This window comes from Ascaphus truei, chromosome 13 (genome assembly GCF_040206685.1).
Source record: "Ascaphus truei isolate aAscTru1 chromosome 13, aAscTru1.hap1, whole genome shotgun sequence".
Classification (NCBI taxonomy): Eukaryota; Metazoa; Chordata; class Amphibia; order Anura; family Ascaphidae; genus Ascaphus; species Ascaphus truei.
The window spans coordinates 38,830,552-38,855,359 of NC_134495.1; the positions used below are offsets into that span (position 1 = coordinate 38,830,552).

Here is a 24,808-nt window from a genome sequence, read left to right on the forward strand (position 1 = left end):
GGATTGAGGTCTGCATACCACAGAACCCTACAATTAGTTGCTAATAAATAGCTTTTCATTATTTTATAGTCTGGCTTGTGTTAATGTTAGTTTGTCTAGTGTGTCATGTTTGTACTGTGTTGTTAATGTTATATGTTCTATGGTTTTATATCTGCATTGACTGATATACTGCACCATAATATATTTTCTTTTATTTTCACATATTCCACTACCCCTTGGAGAGTTTCCACAGTCCGGTTGATTACCCACTGACCATCTAAGGACATCAATTGGACTATCACTTATTTGGTTTGGACTTTATCATATCACAATATAATATATATCTAATAGTCACTGTTACGGTTGGCGCCGGCATTCCTCTTTCATCACAGCCTCCACGGGACTACAACTCCCATGAGGCTTAGGGCCAAGCACACCAGGTGCCTCATAGGAGCCAATAGGGCTGCAGGACTGCCAGGAGAGCATGTGGATACATTTCGCGGGCAGAGAGCCTGCTAGTCAGTCAGAGCAAGGGGCAGACAAGGGAAGGAGGTAGGGTACCGGAGAGAGGGACCCTGTACTAGGCCAGCACCCCCTTGGCCCAAAATAGCTATAAGTTACCCCATGATAGTGAGTGTTGCCAGGGACTGCCCTAGAGTAAGGGACCCTGTCACTCAGGTTAGTCAGTTGTTAGTGGGAGTCAGGACTGGGAACCATTAGGGGAGTAGGTAGGCTATTAACCCCTTAGGTCCCAGATAGGCTCTCACTCCCCAGTTGTGGTGCGACAGGGACAGGCCCTAGGTTAGGTTACCTGTCACGTTAGTGCCTAGGGTAGTTAGGGACTCAGCGGATGCTGTGGTTCCAGTGACGGAGTTCGGACCCACGTTGGGGTCCACCGAGACTTTCGTCAGAATAGGATCGCCCCTTGCGGTCCGCGCGTGCCAGGAGTTCGGTTGGAGGATCAGACGGATTCATCACACGTCTGACCCTTTGTGAAGAGTTGCTGACCCGAGCACCGGAGTGCTCGCCAGGTATTATACATTCTTAAGTGCACCACCGGGCCCTTAGCATAAATAGTGACTGCGCAGTCACCCACGTTCCCTCTGCAAGAGTGCGTGACATTGGGTGGGGGTTCTTTGGACACTGGGTGGGATCACCTAGTGTTGGGGAGCGTCCTGCGAGACGTCGCAGTAAGTGTCTCCTCGTGAGAGGGACACAGGTCATTATGAATGTGATGAGTTGTTATGCATGTTAATAAAGCCCTTAGTTATTATACCCCACTGTGTATGTGATTATTAGTGATTGTCCTGCGAGGAACCACTCCCCCTCTGGTGGGAGCCATCGCAGGTGGAGGCGCTGCATCGTGTAAGTGATCACCCCTAGTATTGTGTTATGTCCCAGGTTCCCGTGGCGGAAGCTCAGCCCTCCTGTGAGCCAACAGGTAATGCACCACACCTATGGTAACATCGTATGTTCCCTTGCACCCCACACTATATCTGCGATTGGGGGGGGGGGGAAACCCGTTACACTAGGGTTTATTGCCAGCCCATAGGGTAGAATAGTAGCCAGGGGGTACCCCGCTACATACAAAGCTGTGTCTGTATTTAATATGAATGACGACCAAACTACTAGAATTCCTATTGCAATGTCTCTTTTGATCCTGATTATTATAACTATTCTGTGCTATCAGCTCTGAGACAAAGTCCCATCTCCTTATTCACAAGGCTCAGCAACCGCTGCAAGGATCCCAGGCTTTATTTATCCCTGAGAGTTACTGGGAGTATGGATGAGAAACTGCTTATGGATGTGACTAATATCTGTGATTAGAGAGAATCATTATACTGAGGGTTTATTAGAAATGTTTCACTTTATATTATTATTTATCTCACAATCACTGATATAAATCTGCAGGAAATGATATGAAGATCCTGTGACTGCAGCCAGAGGCCCCGCCCCCTCTCCCGCCTCTTCCTTTCCCGCCTCTTCCTTTCCCTTTATCTCCTCTACAGCTGCACGCTGATTGGCTGCTACTTGCCATGTGATCTCTCCCTACCTGCCAAAGGTTTCTGGGAGCTGTAGTCCTTCTCTTCCAATATTGTATGTACTGATAAATGAACTACAATTCCCAGAATGCATTGCGACAAAGAAATGGATCATTACTCCCACACATGGCTGCAGGTAATGATCTGATCTTCTCTGTTATTATTCACATTGTATACACACAGCTATTGTAATACACAGACACACTGTAACACACACACACACACACACACACACACACACACTGTAACACTGTAACACTGTAACACTGACACACACACACACACACACACACACACACACACACACACACACACACACACACACACACTGTAACACTGACACACACACACACACACACACACACTGTAACACTGACACACACACACACACACACACACACACACACACACACACACACACACACACACACACTGTAACACTGACACACACACACACACACACACACACACTAACTAACACTGACATACAAAGCTATTGTAATACACAGACACGCTGTAACACTGACACACACACACACACACACACACACACACACACACACACACACACACACACACACTAACACTGACATACACAGCTATTGTTATACACAGACACACTGTAACACTGATATACACACACACACACTGTAACACTGACATACATAGCTATTGTTATACACAGACACACTGTAACACTGACACACACAGCTATTGTAATACACAGACACACGGTAACACTGACACACACAGCTATTGTAATACACAGACACACTGTAACACTGACACACACAGCTATTGTAATACACAGATACACTGTAACACTGACACACACAGCTATTGTAATACACAGACACACTGTAACACTGACACACACAGCTATTGTAATACACAGACACACTGTAACACACACACACACACACACACACACACACACACACACACACACACACACACACACACACACACACTGTAACACTGACACAAACACACACACACACTGTAACACTGACACACACACACACACACACACTGTAACACTGACACACACACACACACACACACACACACACACACACACACACACACACTAACACTGACATACAAAGCTATTGTAATACACAGACACGCTGTAACACTGACACACACACACACACACACACACACACACACACACACACACACACACACACACACACACTAACACTGACATACACAGCTATTGTTATACACAGACACACTGTAACACTGATATACACACACACACACTGTAACACTGACATACATAGCTATTGTTATACACAGACACACTGTAACACTGACACACACAGCTATTGTAATACACAGACACACGGTAACACTGACACACACAGCTATTGTAATACACAGACACACTGTAACACTGACACACACAGCTATTGTAATACACAGATACACTGTAACACTGACACACACAGCTATTGTAATACACAGACACACTGTAACACTGACACACACAGCTATTGTAATACACAGACACACTGTAACACTGACACACACAGCTATTGTAATACACAGGCACACTGTAACACTGACATACAGCAGCTATTGTAATACACAGGCACACTGTAACACTGACACACACAGCTATTGTAATACACAGACACACTGTAACACTGACACACACAGCTATTGTAATACACAGACACACACTGTAACACTGACATACACAGCTATTGTAATACACAGGCACACTGTAACACTGACATACAGCAGCTATTGTAATACACAGGCACACTGTAACACTGACACACACAGCTATTGTAATACACAGGCACAATGTAACACTGACATACAGCAGCTATTGTAATACACAGGCACACTGTAACACTGACACACACAGCTATTGTAATACACAGACACACTGTAACACTGACATACAGCAGCTATTGTAATACACAGACACGGTAACACTGACATACAGCAGCTACTGTAATACACAGACACTGTAACACTGACATACAGCAGCTACTGTAATACACAGGCACACTGTAACACTGACACACAGCAGCTATTGTAATACACAGGCACACTGTAACACTGACATACAGCAGCTATTGTAATACACACACACACTGTAACACTGACACACAGCAGCTATTGTTATACACAGACACGCTGTAACACTGACATACAGCAGTTATTGTAATACACAGACACGCTGTAACACTGACACACAGCAGCTATTGTAATACACAGGCACACTGTAACACTGACACACAGCAGCTATTGTAATACACAGACACACTGTAACACTGACACACAGCAGCTATTGTAATACACAGTCGCACTGTAACACTGACATACATTAGCTATTGTAATACACAGACACACTGTAACACTGACACACAGCAGCTATTGTAATACACAGTCGCACTGTAACACTGACATACATTAGCTATTGTAATACACAGACACACTGTAACACTGACATACAGCAGCTATTGTAATACACAGACACACTGTAACACTGACACACAGCAGCTATTGTAATACACAGACACACTGTAACACTGACATACAGCAGCTATTGTAATACACAGGCACTGTAACACTGACACACACAGCTATTGTAATACACAGACACACACTGTAATACTGACATACAGCAGCTATTGTAATACACAGACACACTGTAACACTGACATACAGCAGCTATTGTAATACACAGACACACTGTAACACTGACACACAGCAGCTATTGTAATACACAGACACACTGTAACACTGACATACAGCAGCTATTGTAATACACAGGCACTGTAACACTGACACACACAGCTATTGTAATACACAGACACACACTGTAATACTGACATACAGCAGCTATTGTAATACACAGACACACTGTAACACTGACATACAGCAGCTATTGTAATACACAGACACACTGTAACACTGACATACAGCAGCTATTGTAATACACAGTCGCACTGTAACACTGACATACATTAGCTATTGTAATACACAGACACACTGTAACACTGACACACAGCAGCTATTGTAATACACAGTCGCACTGTAACACTGACATACATTAGCTATTGTAATACACAGACACACTGTAACACTGACATACAGCAGCTATTGTAATACACAGACACACTGTAACACTGACACACAGCAGCTATTGTAATACACAGACACACTGTAACACTGACATACAGCAGCTATTGTAATACACAGGCACTGTAACACTGACACACACAGCTATTGTAATACACAGACACACACTGTAATACTGACATACAGCAGCTATTGTAATACACAGACACACTGTAACACTGACATACAGCAGCTATTGTAATACACAGACACACTGTAACACTGACACACAGCAGCTATTGTAATACACAGACACACTGTAACACTGACATACAGCAGCTATTGTAATACACAGGCACTGTAACACTGACACACACAGCTATTGTAATACACAGACACACACTGTAATACTGACATACAGCAGCTATTGTAATACACAGACACACTGTAACACTGACATACAGCAGCTATTGTAATACACAGTCGCACTGTAACACTGACATACATTAGCTCGCTCTCTCTCTCTCCCCATGTGTAGGATAATATTACTTTGAAGGAAGTATAATATATATCACTAACTGCAGAGGTCACCATATTGTGAAACACTTCCACATTTTCCATTCTTGGTGCATCTGAATATCTCACTGATAATGAACATGGACAAGAAGCAGATGACTGAGAGGATCTTGGATCACACCCTGGAGATCATCTACCTGCTGACTGGAGAGGTGAGGGCTGCTGGAGAAAGTGATAATGACACCACTCTTATCTCCCTCACTACAGCAGGGACCGGCATAGTGTTATATGGGAGGTACTTGAGAAGCAATATCCAGGGACACATGTAATTAGAGAAAGCAAGAACCCAAGGGCAGGCAAGATGTTTGGGTATATGGAGAGTAAAGGACCACATAAGGACACGATCGGGCAGCAGGAGAGCACAGAGTCTGATAGGATCAGAGAAGGATGGAGTTTGGCAGAGGGGACTGACCCTGTGATAGAAACTACTTGGATCCAGGAAGAGACATGTGTGTGCAGAGGGGGGACTTTGGCATCCTAAATATATTATAACATGGATGTTTTGTGTCTGTGCTACATTATTTTGTAATATCCACAGTGTCGGAAGTCCTGTAATGATTACATACACTTTATAATGTAATATCTGTACAATCCATGATCTTTGTGCTCATATAGGCACATTGGAGACAGTGAGTTTGGTGCAGACATGTCAGTGATACAATAGACAGTTTTGGTGGGGAGGGCATTGAATAGATTGAGTATAGAGCTGTTAAGAAGAGACGTGTCCCTCTTACTGCAAAGCAACAAACCTGCAGGAACATGAGACATATCAACTGTTGTCTCTTACTCTGCACAGTAATATTTATTAAAGTCTCTCAATATGTAGGATTGTATTGTTGTGAAGAAGCACGGTGAGGATGTCACAGACAGCAGCTGTCCCTGTGTGCCAGAAATATTCTGCAGGACCCAGAGACCCATCATGGAGAATCCAACTAACTCCGTAATACAGGAGAGAAACAATGACAAGAAGCGGATGTCTGAGAAGATCCTGGAACACACCAACATCATCATTCACCTGCTGACTGGAGAGGTGAGGGCCGCTGGGCAGCGCTATATATTACCACCATTCACCCTTTTCTTGAGCAAACTGTTCTATGTATCTGTATTCTCCTCTCTACCTTGCTCACCTGACTTTCCATAAGGAAGAGATTCTTACAGGACCAATTATTATATCTGGATCCTGAGTGGGGGATTCTCTGTGTTTCAGGTACCTATAAAGTGTGATGATGTTGCTGTGTATTTCTCCATGGAGGAGTGGGAGTATTTAGAAGGACACAAGGAGCGTTACAAGGACGTGATGATGAAGAATCACCAGAACCTCAGCTCACTGGGTAAGAGGAGATGTTCTGTTATTCTAATAGAGATGTCAGTCATGTTTTTATCCAGAAAACAGGAGCTCAAGTTACACTTTGTGTTTTTGTTGGGAGGTTTATATCTGGAACAAGAAACAAGTTACAGAGCCGGGCAACCAGAGGCTCATCTCTGTCACTCAGGGCGGAATATTTTAGAGCAGAGGATCCCAACCTTTTTTCCTCAAGACTCTGTATTCATAATGCTCAGTTTCCGAAGCCTTTACAATTGTGCGAACAGCACACACACACTAGACAGAGCACTACACACACACAAACACACACACGTGTCACAGAAAAAAGACAGACACACCAGAGAATGAGAGATACACATAGTAAAGAGAGACACACACACTACAGATACATTCCACATAACAGATACACACAGGACAGGAAATTAGATACACACAGGACAAATACACAATATAGGAGGAAAGATACACACAGGACACACACTTATTAACAGATATACACACACACAGTGGAGAACAGATACACATAAGACACACATATATACAACACAGGTCCGATACACCGAACAGAAACACACACTACTGGAGAACAAATACATACAAGAGAACAGGTACACACAGAATAAATACACAACATAGAAGAACAGACACACACAGATGAGAACAGATACCCAGACAGGACAGATACACACACACAAACACACACACACCGGAGGGTACATACAGTGGAGAACACATACACAGACCTAAACCACAGGTCAGATATACACACACACACACACACACACACTAGAACAGATACATCCATGACGCACGCACGCACAAGAAAATATATACATACACAAACACACATGCGAGAACAGATATAGACAGATACACACAGGGCAGAAACACACACACTTGGAAGAACAGATACACATAGGACACCCACCCACACACAGGAGAAAAGACACATACACAATAGAAGACTGAGACACACAGGAGATGATGTGGCAACATATTCCGTAGTGCTGTACAATAAGGTTGGAGGATGAAAATAACAAACATATACACATACATTGTTACAGTTTGTAAGGAGGACCCTGCCCCAAGGAGCTTACAATCTATAAGGGAGGGGCTGACGAAGTCCAGGTCTTTGATGTTGTGTGTCTCTCTTCCTCATGATGTTAACCCTGTCCATGCTGACTTGGCGGACAGGACCAGATAAGGCGTATTGGAGACCCCCCGTTAGGGGGCCGCCTTAGCGAGACTCAGATGTTATATCCAAGAGAGTCTGAGGTAGAGTGAAGGTTCATGCTCCTGGTGCTGCCTCCTGTTGGCTGCTGCTTGGTAATGCAGTTATTCAGAATGGAGGAAACTGCTCAGCCCCCTAACAACTCCGCTGCCCTCTTCCTGCTCCTCGTCCTTTTCATCCTCCCACGGCTCCTGGAGTCGTTCCACATACCAAACACGGGTACCTTTTACCACTGTTACATGTATGGGAATAAGATGAAAAAGGAGGGATTGAAATTCTATTAATTACCCATTTATGTCTGAAAAACAATACAAAACTTTCTGAAAGGTGTAACTCCAGTGGCATTTACAGCACACAAATGCATTGTCAGGGGTTCTCTCACAGTATATATTCTTATCTGATCCCCACCACAAGGAGTCAGGACATCCATTCTGCTTGTTATTTACTCTGTCCTTGGTATTTGATGTTGGCCCCAGGGTACCATTTCTGAGAGTCAGTTATACATCTGGGACTTTTATTTTTTGTATTTTTTTTTTTTTAGCTCAGCTACCTTAAACCATTGTGTTCCACGAAGGACTAGAACATGTCAGTTATCAAAACCTATTTTGAGTGTAAGCTCTTCAGAGCAGGGACTCCTCTTCCCAAATGTTATTTTTTAAGTCTGGTTAGGGGCTGATGGGTCTGGTGTGGCAGGTGGGGAGAAGACCTACAGAAAGAATTCTGGCCTCTGACATGCTGCTTCCCTGCCAGAGCACTGTGCTTCACAGCCCTACAAGCTACTGTCATCATAAAAAGACGGGGCCTGTACATAATCCTTAGAACGTCTCCCACCAGTATAAAAACTTACCTACCTGTGGCTGACACGCAGGACCTGAGGAGTGGAGCGAGGTGGCAATTTTCTCCCCACGGATCCGTTGAGACAGCGCCGGAGTGGAGGAGTGCACTTTCTGGGTGATAGGAACCTCTGCTGAGCTGGGAGGAGTTCCACAGGCGATTGGAGGTGTCATCTGCGGGCAGAGGCGAAGCAGGGGCACCGGTCGGAGCCCGGACATGGTCAGGGTCGGTAGCAGGAGGGCCGAGAAATGCTGCGGTGGATCAAAATGGTAAGCGACGTCGAGTGGGACTGATCCGGAGGCAGCGGCGGATAGCCAGAAACGCAGACCTGTGGAGGAGGTGAAGGGTTGGTACAAGACAGGGGGCTACCGAACCTCGCGTTGCTTGGGGCGGGTGGCCGCCGGCTGTCGGGTGTGCCATGTGGAGACTGTCGGCAACGAGGGACAGCCACCTTGTGCAGGAGCTCCAATGCAGCATCGCCGATGAGTGAGCGAGAGCTGATCCCCCTGCACAACATAATAACCCGGTAGTTCGGAGCCTCCGCCGGATGGGAGGGATCCCACAGTAATCTCCCAAGCAGATGCACACGGGCTTACACAGCAAGACAAGGCGTAAGTTCACACGGGACATTCCCATACCCCAATGTGGGCGCTGTGTGTCCCTGAGCAGTTACAAAACTGAATACCATCCAGACACTGCAGCTAAAAATGAATAATTCTAGACGGACTGTCCCCTCATCCTCACATCCCCCAACCCCACATAAATTAATAAAAAATAATACAATCACCTTCCCCCAGATCCTGGTGCACTGCGAAGAGGCAACAGGAGGTCAGCTTACCCCCCACATACAACAAGTAAAATCAAGCCAAACTTTTATTTATACTATTCCTTGATCATATCTGGAGACACTGGTAGGGAGCTGCTCAGGCAGCTGGGAATGCTTCCCCCACCAGGCAATATTTCCAACCTAGACAGAATCCTACCTGCAGGGATAGAAGTTCTTACAATGACATTATTACATTAAAGTTTCTGGCCGGAGGCACATGCGCGATGGTTAAGGGTATGGAGGGCTAGCTTATGTGCTCTGCTATACCCCAAGACACTTTAAAATAAAACTAACCATTAATAAACACGAAAACACCTAAAAACAGAAGATTCCCCAACAGGAATATATAAAGATGACAATGAGGGCGCAGAAGAAATGAAGAGGCCCGAATTTAAAAGATTACTGTCAAAAAAAGGGGTTGATGCGCAAAGACAGAGCGGGGCATTAGATTCCGAAAACTATTTGGTCATGGACAAAAATGTTGACCTGCTATGCCACATGGTCACTAAAAGTGACATGATGAGACTTATGGGGGACATGAAGGCATTCTTTCAGGGAGAAATGAAGGAACTTAGGAAGGACATTGCCAACATAGGGGAGAGGACAGATACCCTGGGGGAAAAAGCTGGACACAACTATCAAGGCACTGCAAAAAACGAGAAACGGACAAATTACCTGAAAGAGCAGAAGACGTATGGAGGGTTATTCCTGCAGCACACATCTATTGGATTTATTCTGAGGAGCCTTAGAATGCCCACAACATTATTTGCCCAACTACTTAGGTAATGCGCAAAGCATGGCCACAGTGCGCTCCAAATTCAGAACACTATACAGTACTAAGGGAATTGTTGGGAATGACAGTGGAACTGGGAGACAGTAGTGTGTTATCACCCTAGTCTAATGTTTTACTGAATTGCATGGAATGTTCATTTAATAATTATCCACTGTCTCATGCTGTTCTATTATCTCGGCTGTGGGTGATGTCTCAGGAATCCACTAAAGAACACTAAATCTGTGAAGTGCTGAAGGAAAGAGGTGTTTAGAGTGCAGCACGGAAGGACCTACCCCAAGGTCTAGTTTAACTTAGCAAGAAGAGGTGGTTGTGTTGGTGCATAGTTGGGAGTTAACAGTCATACATAAAAATATAGAAATTATATAAATAAAGAAGAGAGGTAAAGGAAAGCAGGTTCTGTTTAATTAAAGCAGGTTTTTGGTGAGCACACAGAGAAATGGAAGAAGGAAGAGAGAGGGATAGTATGGTAGGCCCTAGACACAGACAGACTATCCAGGCTAGGGTAGTGAGGGTATAGACTAAGGAAGGAACAGTTGGCTCTGAAAATGAGGGATCAATCAGAACTGATAACGCTGCTCTGGTTGATTAACAAAAACATACTTAAGATTATATACAGATTAGCAGTTATGCAAAATACAAATAACAACAAACTATTAAGAGTCACACATACTACCCAGGAGAAATTGCTTCAATGTGTGAATTTTAGTTTATATGAAATTGAGGGTCCCCCTAGGTGATTTATTATGTTTCTGGTTAGTCAAGTTCTTATATTCTATGTATTAGTTATGTGTTTTGGGGGGAGGAGAGGAATGGGTGCCCCAGCTGTTCACATGCTTCTTCATGAGTGTCATTGGAGTAACCCAAGACACCAAGTCCTTTGGGTCCCCGTGGGGTTTACCCACCCAGGGACACAGAAATAGCGCCCACACTGTTCCGAGGGGTGAGTCCTACCCAAGGGCATCTGAGTCAGGGTCTCATCCGACCACGACTTGCTCACCTTAGGTTTCTGGTTCAGATTTTTTTTTTTTTCACCAAAGTTTAGGCTTCTTCCCCTATCCCCCACCTACCTCAAAGCTCAGGTCCTCCAACGCAAAAGGAGTGATTGATTGAATACACAAACAACAATAATAATTTATGAACAGATAATATATCGAAAAACGGATAACATATAAAAAATATATATGTATCGAATTAGTAATACTGAGAAGGGAATGAAGTATTGAGGATGATCTAGATGGAGACAAATAAGTATTAGTAAACCGATAGATACTTTGTAGTATGGATCACTTTTTATCTATTATATAGATAAGCATATATACTCATTAAAATATAAATATATATATAAATACAGTACTATACATGAGTATGGATATAATTATAAATATAAAAATACATATATACATATATATTTATAATATCTCCCCCCCCCCCCACAAAATAAATAAAAATAAATCAAGTGTATTTAAAAATACATTAAAAAATATATATATATATAAAAAAATATATATAAAAAAATAGAATGAGCAGTGCAATATTATTTCAAAAAGAAACGAAATCTATATCTATATTCAAACCAAGGGGTTTGAGGGTTTTTAACTTATGTATCCAGAAAGTTTCTTGTTGAGAAACGTCCTGTATACGGTTATAATAAGTCTGTTTCTATGGCGACCACTTACCTTTAAATTCCCAGCTGTCCACCTCTGCAGGTACACCTTTGATAAAGCGGTAACACTATATGCGAAACGTACGTCAGATGATCAGGGCGCTATGATTTCACCCATTGGGGTGGAACAACTGGAGCAGGTCTGAGACCTCATAAATGGACACACTGTAACGCTTGACTGCCCGCAGACCTGACCAGTCCCCAGTACTGAGGTGGGTAAGGGTATAACACGCACCCACAGCAGTGAGGGCGTGAACCGGAGTGTGGTAAGATGCGTTGCCGGGTCTGGTGAGAGAGGGATAGCCAGACACTTGCCGCGTCTGGGGCACCAGAGGTCCAAAGGTATAGATCCGAAAGCCGTAGGTCAAGGGCAGGAGAGAGCAGCGTAGTGAGGTCCAAAGCCGAGTCCAGGGGGTAGCGAGGTACACGAAGTCTAACAAGAGTCTAGATCAAATCCAAGGGTATCAAACGAGGACAGGGACTGGAGCGAGAGCTGCAAAACACAAGAGAGCCAGGCATAGACCTCTTTACTACTAGAGCCACAAGAAAACTATGCAGAGCGAGGAAGGAGAGGGCAGACAGGGACTATATATGTGGGAGAACCAATGGGAGCAAGAGATGGAGCGGGGGCTTGACTGAGCGGCCCCATGGATAGGCTTAGATGCCTAGTGTGGTGTTCACCAGTGGGAATAGCCTCCAGCTGATGGGACGTGGAGCCCAGGCTGCATGAGGAGTGCAGAAGAGAACGGGTGCGTGCGCGCCCTGTAACAGTCCTGCGCGAGCGCCCTGTAACAGTCCTGCGCGCGCCCCGGCAGCATGTCAGCGGAGGCGGCGTGCGCCGCGGAGGACAGGAGCGGCGCCCGACCAGAGCAGGTAAGGAGCCAGCGGGGAGGGGGCCTGGACCGCTCAGCATTGCTGGGAGCCGAGGTGACGGGGACCCACTGTAAGGCGCGTGTCCCCCGATCCTTTACACACACGATACCACACGTGGTTAGGGACGCGCAGCATAAGCACAATACAGCTACAATTTCTTTCAGGCAAGTGCATTTAAACACCGAAGGCAAGGCTGAGACTTTCAGCTGTAGCTATAACTATGTTCTGTAGCCATGTGCTCATGTGGCAATAAGCAAGTACCACATATAATGTGATGTTGTATTCGCCAATCAATTTACTAACAGCTGAGGCAGTAACTCCATGGAGCTTTATCAAAGCTTTGATAACTTTGATAAAGCTGCACGTAGCAAAACATGTCAGTGTAGTTTTCTCCCGGTTTTGCTCTTAATAAATGAGTTTATTTTTCACCCTCTTTGCTCATTTATTGAAAGTGGTTCAGCGCTTTTTGGCTTTTTGACAGTTTTTTCCTCAGGGCTTAGAATTCTTGGAACACACATTGAATCACACCTATGGGATGGTGTCTAGCTGTCTTATACACTTCGGGACACAGTCCCACCAACCCCGTGCGTGGGAATTTCATTGCTGACCAATTACACATGTTGCCAGTTTTGTGAAAGCTGGCCCCTATGGCTTCAGAAAAGTATGAGGGTATGTGCGCAGATCGCCATCTGGCTCACTTACTATTCTAAGCCCCCCGGAGGCTCAATGCCCGAAAGTCTGGGGCAGGTGACAACTGGCCTGGATAGCTTGCCTTCATCACAGGATGCTAGCACTCAACCTAGCTTTCTGGCCCATCTGGCTGCTCACACCTATGGAACAAGTGTTACTTTGATCTATGGGACTTCCAGGAGACTACCTGGCACCAAAACCTGGGGTGGCCAGGAGTTCTCCTTTCATCCCGAGATGAAAAGACCCTGCCTTATGTTACATGCACAAAGCAAAACATATTTTTTTAAACCACTGCTGCTTAATAAAATATACTTCCATACATGCTTCTGTTAAAATAACACTTTAAGACCCCAAAACACAGTTCAAGGGCAACCAAGTGGGCTTAACCTTTCCTGGTGAGCCTGCTTACCCCCTCCCAGTCACAGTAATCAAAGCATGTTTTGATACTCTTTAAATAGCTATATGATGCAGAGTGCTGTCAAGCTGGCTATTTAGTATCAGCATTACAAGGTTTTGACCGGTGCTAGGCATCAGATCAGCACATTTAATACTTTAGATATGGCTGAGGTTTTCAGCCACAGCTACAATTTAACAACACTTTGTTGCAACACACCTAAGTGGCAAGAAGTGAGTATTAAATGTGAGGTGTCCTTCTATTCGTTGTCCGTTTTATTAATGCATGAGGCTGTAATTAGAAAAGGGCATTAGATCCATGTCTTAAAGCAATCTAACATACTTATTGTGACTCTTGTGTAACTGTGGTTTGCAGCTGTCCTTTCCAATTATAGTTCAAATGCTAACCGCCCCATGTGTGTTTGTGACCCTACACCTAAATTCCCTAGGATGTTTATATGCTAAATACAGTTTTTAAGCAAATTTTGTTAATAGTTGTCCTTATCAAGGGATTTAGTGCTCAAGGTTGTTTATTAAATTCTGAGTTTATGAAATTAGTCACTATTTATGTGATTTCTCTGTAAGCCTATTCACACTATATTATGTGGGCTACAAATTATGAGTTGTTCTCTTAAGATATTATTTTAATAGAGAATAATAGGTATTCAATAGAGTCAATGTACTAATATAATTCTAATACTGCATGATTCTGGTATGTTTCAACACTTATGTCGCTAGTTCCCAGAGTTGGTCATGGATTTGAATTTGCCAATTATTTTTTCATTTTTATTGTTCTCAGTATTAAAAGTTATTTTTAATTATATTAATTACCATTACACCTTCACTGATAGTGAGTTCATTCTGGAGGGATCTTCGCTCTTCTGTATGTTGACAATTCTTTGAGTCAGGAAGGAATTTTTGTCCACCTTATGATATCATTAGATGATATTTCACTGGGATTTTTTGTTTGCCTTTCTCTGGATCAATATACTGTAAGTACAAATATTGGATAAAATATCTGTTGTCTAAATTTAGAATAGGTTGAACTTGATGGATGTCTTTTTTCCACCTCAACTATGCATGTTTATGCTAATAATGAACTTCTTTTCACATAGTGCATTTCTTTCCAACAGATAAATCCATGAACAGACGTAAACCTGCAGGATGTCACACTCCTCTTTGCTCACCAGGTTGTGTGAATGAAGATAACAGTGTTGTTAAAAGTGATCAAGGAGCAAATTACTTAAGGCAAAATAACCCAACTAAGAGACAGAGAAAATCTGTGAGAACTATGGCTAAGGAATCAGGCTCACGTGAAGAAAAAGATCCCAAAACCTCCCACATTTATACACAGAGAAAACATACTTTGACTGAACATGCATCTACTGATATTAAGAAGTGCGACAAAGGAAACACTAATGCACAGAAAATTCACAAAAACGTGTCCGTAATGAAGTATGAGTGCAGTGAATGTGGTAATAAGTTTAATAATAAATCCGCTTATACAATTCACCAAAGAACACACACTACAGAAAGGCTGTATAAGTGCTCTGAATGTCAGAAATGCTTTACTAGTAACTCAGCCCTTGTTAGACATCAGAGAATTCACAGAGCCGAGAAACAATTCTCTTGCTCTATATGTGGGAAATATTTTTTCAATAACTCACAACTTGTTAGGCATCACAAATCTCACACAGGAGAGAAGTCATTTGTTTGCTCTGAATGTGGGAAATGTTATTTCACCAAGTCTCATCTTGTTGCACATCAGATTATTCATACAGGAGAGAGACCATTTGTTTGCTCTGAGTGTGGGAAATGTTTTTCCTACAGCTCATCTCTTGTTACACATAAGGCAATTCACACAGGAGTGAAAGCGTTTGTTTGCTCTGAATGCGGGAAATGTTTTTCTTATAGATCAGCTCTTGTTGCACATCAGACAATTCACACAGGAGTGAAAGCATTTGTTTGCTCTAAATGTGGGAAATGTTTTACCAACCGTTCAAATCTTGTTCAACATCAAGTAATTCATACAGGAGAGAAGCCATTTGTTTGCTCTCAATGTGGGAAAATGTTTTCCCATAAGTCAAATCTGATTAAACATCAGGTAATTCACACAGGAGAAAAAGCCTTTGTTTGCTCTGAATGTGGGAAATGTTTTTCTCAGAACTCAAGTCTTGTTAACCATCAGAGATTTCACACAGGAGAGAAACCATTTGGTTGCTCTGAATGTGGGAAATATTTTTCTCAGAGGGCAAGTCTTGATCAACATCAGAGAATTCACACAGGAGAGAAACCATTTGTTTGCACTCAATGTGGGAAAATGTTTTCCTTCAAGTCAAATCTTGTTAAACATCAGGTAATTCACACAGGAGTAAAAGCATCTGACACAGGAGTAAACGCATCTGTTTGCGCTGAATGTGGGAAATGTTTTTTTCAGAGATCAAGTCTTGTTGAACATCAGAGAGTTCACACAGGAGAGAAACCATTTGGTTGCTCTGAATGTGGCAAATGGTTTTCTCAGAGCTCAAGTCTTGCTAAGCATCGGAGAATTCACACGAGAGAGAAAAGATTTGTTTGCTCAGAATGTTGAAAAAGGTTTAACAATGGTTCCAATTTTGTTAGACATCTGAATTCACACATGAAAGAGACTAATTGCTCCTAATGTGGGAAATCGTTTACCGAACATTCAGAGCTTTTTAAACTCAGACACCACAGAAAAAATATATAGTATTAAAAATGTCACTGTGAGAATCATGAACTTTTGCTCTTAGAAAGTTCAAGACGTTAAGGTCCTTAAGTGATGGAAGAGGCCCTTAAAATAAAGGTTATATCTGCATTTTGGAGGGAAATAGAAGTAAAAATGTATTTATAATAGCGTAAAGCTTTGTGGTAGACTGTATACCCACCCCTTCATCACATCCAGCAAAAGCCTCCTGCAGTGTTTCCTGTGTCCTGTAACTGCCGCTGATATTTGAAGCATGACACCTGCTGAGATGGGCTAGGATGTTTGGCCATGACAGATGCTGCTTGCCATTTCTCCATGTGCACTCTGGCCCTGAATGTCCTGCGTGACTACTGCTCATGTGAATGTTCACGCGCAGGGGACGTTGATGAAGGTGTGTGGGACATTCGATAGATTCAAGGGGTTGAACAAAAATATCGTTTAAAACGTTTAGGAATTGCAACCATTTTCATACAGAGATCCCTTATTTCAGGGGCTCAAATGTAATTGGACAAATTAACACAATCATAAATAAAATGTTCATTTTTAATACTTTGTCGAGAATCCTTTGCAGGCAATGACTGCTTGAAGTCTAGAACGCATGGCCATCACCAAACGCTGGGTTTCCTCCTTTGTGGTGCTTTGCCAGGCCTTTACTGCAGCTGTCTTCAGTTGTTGTTTGTTCGTGGGTCTTTCTGCCTTAAGTTTTGTCTTCAGCAAGTGAAATGCATGCTCGATCGGGTTGAGATCAGGTGATTGACTCGGCCATTGCAGAATATTCCACTTCTTTGCCTTAAAAAAACTCCTCGGTTGTTTTCGCAGTATGTTTTGGGTCATTGTCCATCTGTAAAGTGAAGCGCCGTCCAATCAATTTCACTGAATTTGGCTGAATCTGAGCAGACAATATATCCCTATACACTTCAGAATTCATCTGGCTGCTTCTGTCTTCTGTTACATCATCAATAAACACTAGTGACCCAGTGCAATTGGAAGCCATGCATGCCCATGCCATCACACTGCCTCCACCGTGTTTTACAGATGATGTGGTATGGTTTGGATCATGAGCCTTTCCAAGTCTTCTCCATACTTTTTTCTTCCCATCATTCTGGTACAGGTTGATCTTGGTTTCATCTTATGAATGGTTTGCACCTTGTGGTGAACCCTCTGTATTTGCTCTCGTGAAGTCTTCTCTTTATGGTAGACTTGGATAATGATATGCCTACCTCCTGGAGAGTGTTCTTCACTTGGCTGGATGTTCTGAAGGGGTTTTTCTTTACCATGGAAAGGATCCTACGATCATCCACCACTGTTGTCTTCCGTGGACGCTCAGGCCTTTTTGTGTTGCAGAGCTCACCAGTAAGTTTTTTTTTTTTTTTCAGAATGTACCAAACTGTTGATTTGGCCACTCCTAATGTTCCTGCTATCTCTCTGATGGATTTCTTTTCTTTTTTCTCCAGCCTAAGGATGCCCTGTTTCAATTGCATTGAGAGCTCCTTTGATCGCATGTTGTGGGTTCACAGCAACAGCTTCCAAATGCGTATGCCACACATGGAATCAACTCCAGACCTTTTACCTGCTTAATTGATGATGAAATAACGAAGGAATAGCCCACACCTGTCCATGAAACAGCTTTTGAGTCAATTGTCCAATTACTTTTGGTCCCTTGAAAAAGAGGGGGCTACATATTAAAGATATGTAATTCCTAAACCCTTCCTCCAATTTGAATGTGAATACCCTCAAATTAAAGCTGATAGACTGCACCTTAGCCATAGTCATTATTTAACTGTTACTTGAATTTATTTTGGTACACAGGCAAAATAACAAAACTTGTATCAGTGTCTAATTATTTCCAGACCTAACTGTATATAACAGTCCCATAAGAAAGTCTTATCTGTTTCTTGTAGCTGTAGGGGAAGGCCTCTCTGCTCTACTAGGTCAACACCCTTGTGTGCTAAGGCAATGTCTGTCCAGGTATGTCAGGTCCCCTTGTCTTGCTATCAGCATATATTCCAGTCCTTCTGCAGCTCAAGACATCTGTTTCTCTGGTCAGTCCAGTGTGGACTAAGGAAAAATCTGGCCTGTTTTTCCTTGGGTCAGCCCCCAATGGTGAGACTAAGGAATCTTCTCTGTCCTCTCTCCTTTCTCCCCTCTGCAGTCTGTCCATCTCCCCCCCAGCCAGACTCTCTACTCTCTCCCCACTCCAGCCTGTCTCTCTCTGCTCTCTCTCCACTACAGCCTTTCATTCTCTTTATTAATCTCCCCATTCCCCTCCCCCCATGTCTTTTCCCCATCAATTGTCATCCTCCCTGCATTTTCTTTCCCCTTCATGTCTCTCTTTTCCCACTTAAGTATTACTCTTTGTGCTTTATTTTCTCAGTGTATCTCTCTTCCTTTCTGTCTTCTTCCCTTTCAGGTCTGTTTTTCTTCCCCAGATGTAACCCTTCCCTTTCTCTGAAGTTGCAGCTTCACACACCACACTCACGCTGCTGTCCACGAGGTCCCGCCCCCCTGCAGAGACAGGGATTCCCACTCTGTGATCTTCCTGCTGTACCTCAGTGCCTGCTACAGGGCAGGGCCCCTTAAAAACACTGAGTGCGGAACAGCATTCCTGACTGGCCCCTCCCCCTATAGGCGGCCCTGGATGACAGCAGCACTCAGGGACACAAGCCTGAGTATCTGTTGAGCTTCTGTGATATCTCCAAGATCGCACGAGAAACACAATCACAAGGGGAGTTGATGAGTGGAAGATGACACTAGCAGATCCCAACCAGACTCGGCCCTGAATGCTGCTTTTGTGCAACTTTAATCAAGGGCCTAAAGATTGGGCAATATGTCAGTGTGATCCCTACTGGTTTATGTTTTGCTGTATTACACTATACACAGTCTCTCTTTTGCCTGTATGTGGAGCACTCCCTAACAGAGTGATTAAAGATCCAGAGAGAGTGGAGACAGAAAACCCAGCTTCACTTCTACAGGCTGAAAACAAAGACACAGAATTTGTGAGTGTAAACTCAGGAGTCCTCTGACAAAAAGGGCAGCAGGACGGTAACAATGAAGGCTAAGCCCGGTCCTGCTGCCCCTTTCTTCACGGTTACTGCCTGTGACCCTGGCTGGGTGCTTGGCGTCCTTCCTTTGCTTCCTTCCACTCGATCAGCGGCGTGCTTCCGCGTCACGTGCCTCGTGATGTCAGCGTCTGGATCGGGGGTTTGGCTTGTGGAAGACACTAGCTCCCCCTGCAGACCAGACAGGCAGGGACTCTATCTGATTGCGCAAAATTCAAAGTATCCTTAGCACAAACACAGGCAACCTATAGCAGGAACAGCCCTACGCGTTTCAAGGACCTTCAGAAATGTTTCACTTTATATTATTATTGAAGTGAAACTTCTTTAGTGGCACCTCTGATGGGATAAAACTGGATGGATGTGGGGCGAAATGTGAAACGGAAGTGACGTCACGTAATGGACGCCGCTCCGCTCACACCGCCCCTGTCACACTCCTAATCGCTCCTAATCACCCCCCACACCCCCCCGAGCCCCCCACCCCCCACACACCATGACATATGCGGCGGCAATAGCCGCTGCTCCTAACGGCCGCTGCCATGCCGCGCAGCCTCTCCTCCCTACCTCCGCTATCCTGCGTCCCGCTGACTGAGCGCCGCCGGGGTCGGAGGAGGAGAGGAGCCCAGGGATCATGGAGGGTAACCGGGAGGAAGCAGAGCGGTGTGTGCGGATCGGGCGGGCGGGCAGCGCTGGAGGCCGGAGATTGGAAGAGAGAGCCCGGCGCTTCCTGAGTGTGAGGGCATTTGTGGGTGAAAGGGGAGGGAGCTGCTTACCTTATGGCAGACCGCAGCAGCTCCCTCCCGCAGCCCGAGGGGAGGGGGGGAGGAAGGGGAAGAGTAGCGTGTCCCGGGTCCCTTCGCTCAAGCCACGCCCTCCCGCTGACTGAGGGAGCGGGGCCTGATTAGCCTCACGGAGCAGAGCAGGAGGAGGCCGGCGTTCTGCTCTGCCGCCGTGATCTGATGTGCAGGGGTGAGGGGAGGTGATGTGAGGTGAGGTGGTGCAGGGGGGGGATGTAAGGTGCAGGGGGGGTGATGTAAGGTGCAGGGGGGGGATATGTGATGTGCAGGGGGGATGTGTGATGTGCAGGGGGGATGTGTGATGTGCAGGGGGGGGATATGTGATGTGCAGGGGGGATGTGTGATGTGCAAGGGGATATATAAGGTGAAGGAGGGTGATGTGCAGGAGGGGTGATGTGGAGGAGGGGTGATGTGCAGGAGGGGTGATGTGGAGGAGGGGTGATGTGGAGGGGGGGTGATGTGCAGGGGGATATGCAAGGTGCAGGAGGGGTGATGTGCAAGGGGATATGTAAGGTCACACTCAGTCACAGTCGCACGCTCGGTCACACGCGCGCACTCGGTCACACGCGCGCACACTCGGTCACACGCGCGCACACTGGGTCACACGCGCGCACTCTCGTTCACACGCGCGCACTCTCGTTCACACGCGCGCACTCTCGTTCACACCCGCGCACTCTCGGTCACACGCGCGCACTCGGTCACACGCGCGCACACGGTCACACGCGCGCACACGGTCACACGCGAACAATCCGTGCAAATAGCTAATACAGGGGATGTGTGTCGAGCACGCGCATTCTGTCAAATTTATTTGCGCTTTGTCAATGAAATTGTATTTAGATTTTTAATTAAAACATCACCAATACAAATACAATTTCTGTGACAAAAGTCAAAGAAGTTTCACTTACTATGCGCGTGCACAGCACACACAGCTTTTTTTATTTCACAATCACTGATATAAATCTGCAGGAAATGATACGAAGATCCTGTGACTGCAGCCAGAGGCCCCGCCCCCTCTCCCGCCACTTCCTGTCTCCTCCTCTACAGCTGCACGCTGATTGGATGCTAGTTATCATGTGATCTCTCTCTCCGTGCCAAAGCTTTCTGGGAGCTGTAGTTCTGCTCTTCCAATATTATAGTATTTACAGATAGATAAACTACAAGTCCCAGAATTCATTGCATGAAAGGAATCACGAATGGAGCAGCCAATCATTGCAGAGTTTTTCTAACCACACCCCTCCCCCTCATGGCAGCAGCAAGGTCATAATATGATCTTCTGTTATTATTCACATTATATACACACACAGCTATTGTAATACACAGGCACACTGTAACACTGACACACACACAGCTATTGTAATACACAGGCACACTGACACACACACAGCTATTGTAATACACAGGCACACTGTAACAGTGACATACAGCAGCTATTGTAATACACAGACACACACTGTAACACTGACACACAGCAGCTATTGTAATACACAGGCACACTGTAACACTGACATACAGCAGCTATTGTAATACACAGGCACACTGTAACACTGACATACAGCAGCTATTGTAATACACAGACACACACTGTAACACTGACACACAGCAGCTATTGTAATACACAGTCACACTGTAACACTGACATACAGCAGCTATTGTAATACACAGGCACACTGTAACACTGACACACACAGCTATTGTAATACACACACACACTATAACACTGACACACACAGCTATTGTAATACACACACACACTGTAACACTGACATACAGCAGCTATTGTCATACACAGACACACACTGTAACACTGACATACACAGCTATTGTAATACACAGACACACTGTAACACTGACATACACAGCTATTGTAATACACAGACACACTGTAACACTGACACACACAGCTATTGTAATACACAGACACACTGTAACACTGACACACAGCTATTGTAATACACAGGCACACTGTAACACTGACACACACAGCTATTGTAATACACACACACTGTAACACTGACACACACAGCTATTGTAATACACAGACACTGTAACAATGACATAAACAGCTATTGTAATACACAGGCACACTGACACACACACAGCTATTGTAATACACAGGCACACTGTAACAGTGACATACAGCAGCTATTGTAATACACAGACACACACTGTAACACTGACACACAGCAGCTATTGTAATACACAGGCACACTGTAACACTGACATACAGCAGCTATTGTAATACACAGGCACACTGTAACACTGACATACAGCAGCTATTGTAATACACAGACACACACTGTAACACTGACACACAGCAGCTATTGTAATACACAGTCACACTGTAACACTGACATACAGCAGCTATTGTAATACACAGGCACACTGTAACACTGACACACACAGCTATTGTAATACACACACACACTATAACACTGACACACACAGCTATTGTAATACACACACACACTGTAACACTGACATACAGCAGCTATTGTCATACACAGACACACACTGTAACACTGACATACACAGCTATTGTAATACACAGACACACTGTAACACTGACATACACAGCTATTGTAATACACAGACACACTGTAACACTGACACACACAGCTATTGTAATACACAGACACACTGTAACACTGACACACAGCTATTGTAATACACAGGCACACTGTAACACTGGCACACACAGCTATTGTAATACACACACACTGTAACACTGACACACACAGCTATTGTAATACACAGACACTGTAACAATGACATAAACAGCTATTGTAATACACAGGCACACTGTAACACTGACATACAGCAGCTATTGTAATACACAGGCACACTGTAACACTGACACACACACAGCTATTGTAATACACAGACACACACTAACACTGACATACACAGCTATTGTAATACACAGACACACTGTAACACTGACACACACAGCTATTGTAATACACAGACACACTGTAACACTGACACACACAGCTATTGTAATACACAGGCACACTGTAACACTGACATGCACAGCTATTGTAATACACAGGCACACTGTAACACTGACACACAGCAGCTGTTGTAATACACACACACTGTAACACTGACATACAGCAGCTATTGTAATACACAGACACACACTGTAACACTGACATACACAGCTATTGTAATACACAGACACACTGTAACACTGACATACAGAGCTATTGTAATACACAGACACACTGTAACACTGACACACACAGCTATTGTAATACACAGACACACTGTAACACTGACATACAGCTATTGTAATACACAGGCACACTGTAACACTGACACACACAGCTATTGTAATACACAGACACACTGTAACACTGACATACAGCTATTGTAATACACAGGCACACTGTAACACTGACACACACAGATATTGTAATACACAGACACACTGTAACACTGATATACAGCAGCTATTGTAATACACAGGCACACACTGTAACACTGACATACACAGCTATTGTAATACACAGACACACACTGTAACACTGACACACACAGCTATTCTAATACACAGACACACTGTAACACTGACTTACAGCAGCTATTGTAATACACAGACACACTGTAACACTGACACACAGCTATTGTAATACACAGACACACTGTAACACTGACACACACAGCTATTGTAATACACAGGCACACTGTAACACTGACCCACACAGCAGCTATTGTAAGACACAGACACACTGTAACACTGACACACACAGCTATTGTAATACACAGACACACACTGTAACACTGACACACACAGCTATTGTAATACACAGGCACACTGTAACATTGACACACACAGCTATTCTAATACACAGACACACTAACACTGACATACAGCAGCTATTGTAATACACAGACACACTGTAACACTGACACACACAGC

The 24,808-nt window shown here is 44.2% G+C and overlaps 1 protein-coding gene across 1 annotated transcript; it reads left to right on the forward strand.

The window, feature by feature from the left end:
- The first annotated feature begins 2,092 nt into the window (after window positions 1-2,092).
- Window positions 2,093-18,708, forward strand: LOC142465253 (uncharacterized). Its single transcript, XM_075569256.1, has 5 exons — window positions 2,093-2,157; window positions 5,644-5,833; window positions 6,508-6,711; window positions 6,889-7,012; window positions 15,442-18,708. Exons 2-5 carry the CDS (start codon window positions 5,756-5,758, stop codon window positions 16,896-16,898), a joined length of 1,863 nt encoding a protein of 620 aa, XP_075425371.1. The 5' UTR covers window positions 2,093-2,157; window positions 5,644-5,755; the 3' UTR covers window positions 16,899-18,708.
- The last annotated feature ends 6,100 nt before the right edge of the window (window positions 18,709-24,808 follow it).

Excerpts from the sequence above, each read along its gene's own strand:
- LOC142465253 (XM_075569256.1), top strand. The coding sequence starts at position 5,756 with ATGAACATGGACAAGAAGCAGATGACTGAGAGGATCTTGGATCACACC. Across the intron at positions 5,834-6,507 it reads TCTACCTGCTGACTGGAGAG|GATTGTATTGTTGTGAAGAA; the intron begins GTGAGGGCTGCT and ends CTCAATATGTAG. Across the intron at positions 6,712-6,888 it reads TTCACCTGCTGACTGGAGAG|GTACCTATAAAGTGTGATGA; the intron begins GTGAGGGCCGCT and ends TCTGTGTTTCAG.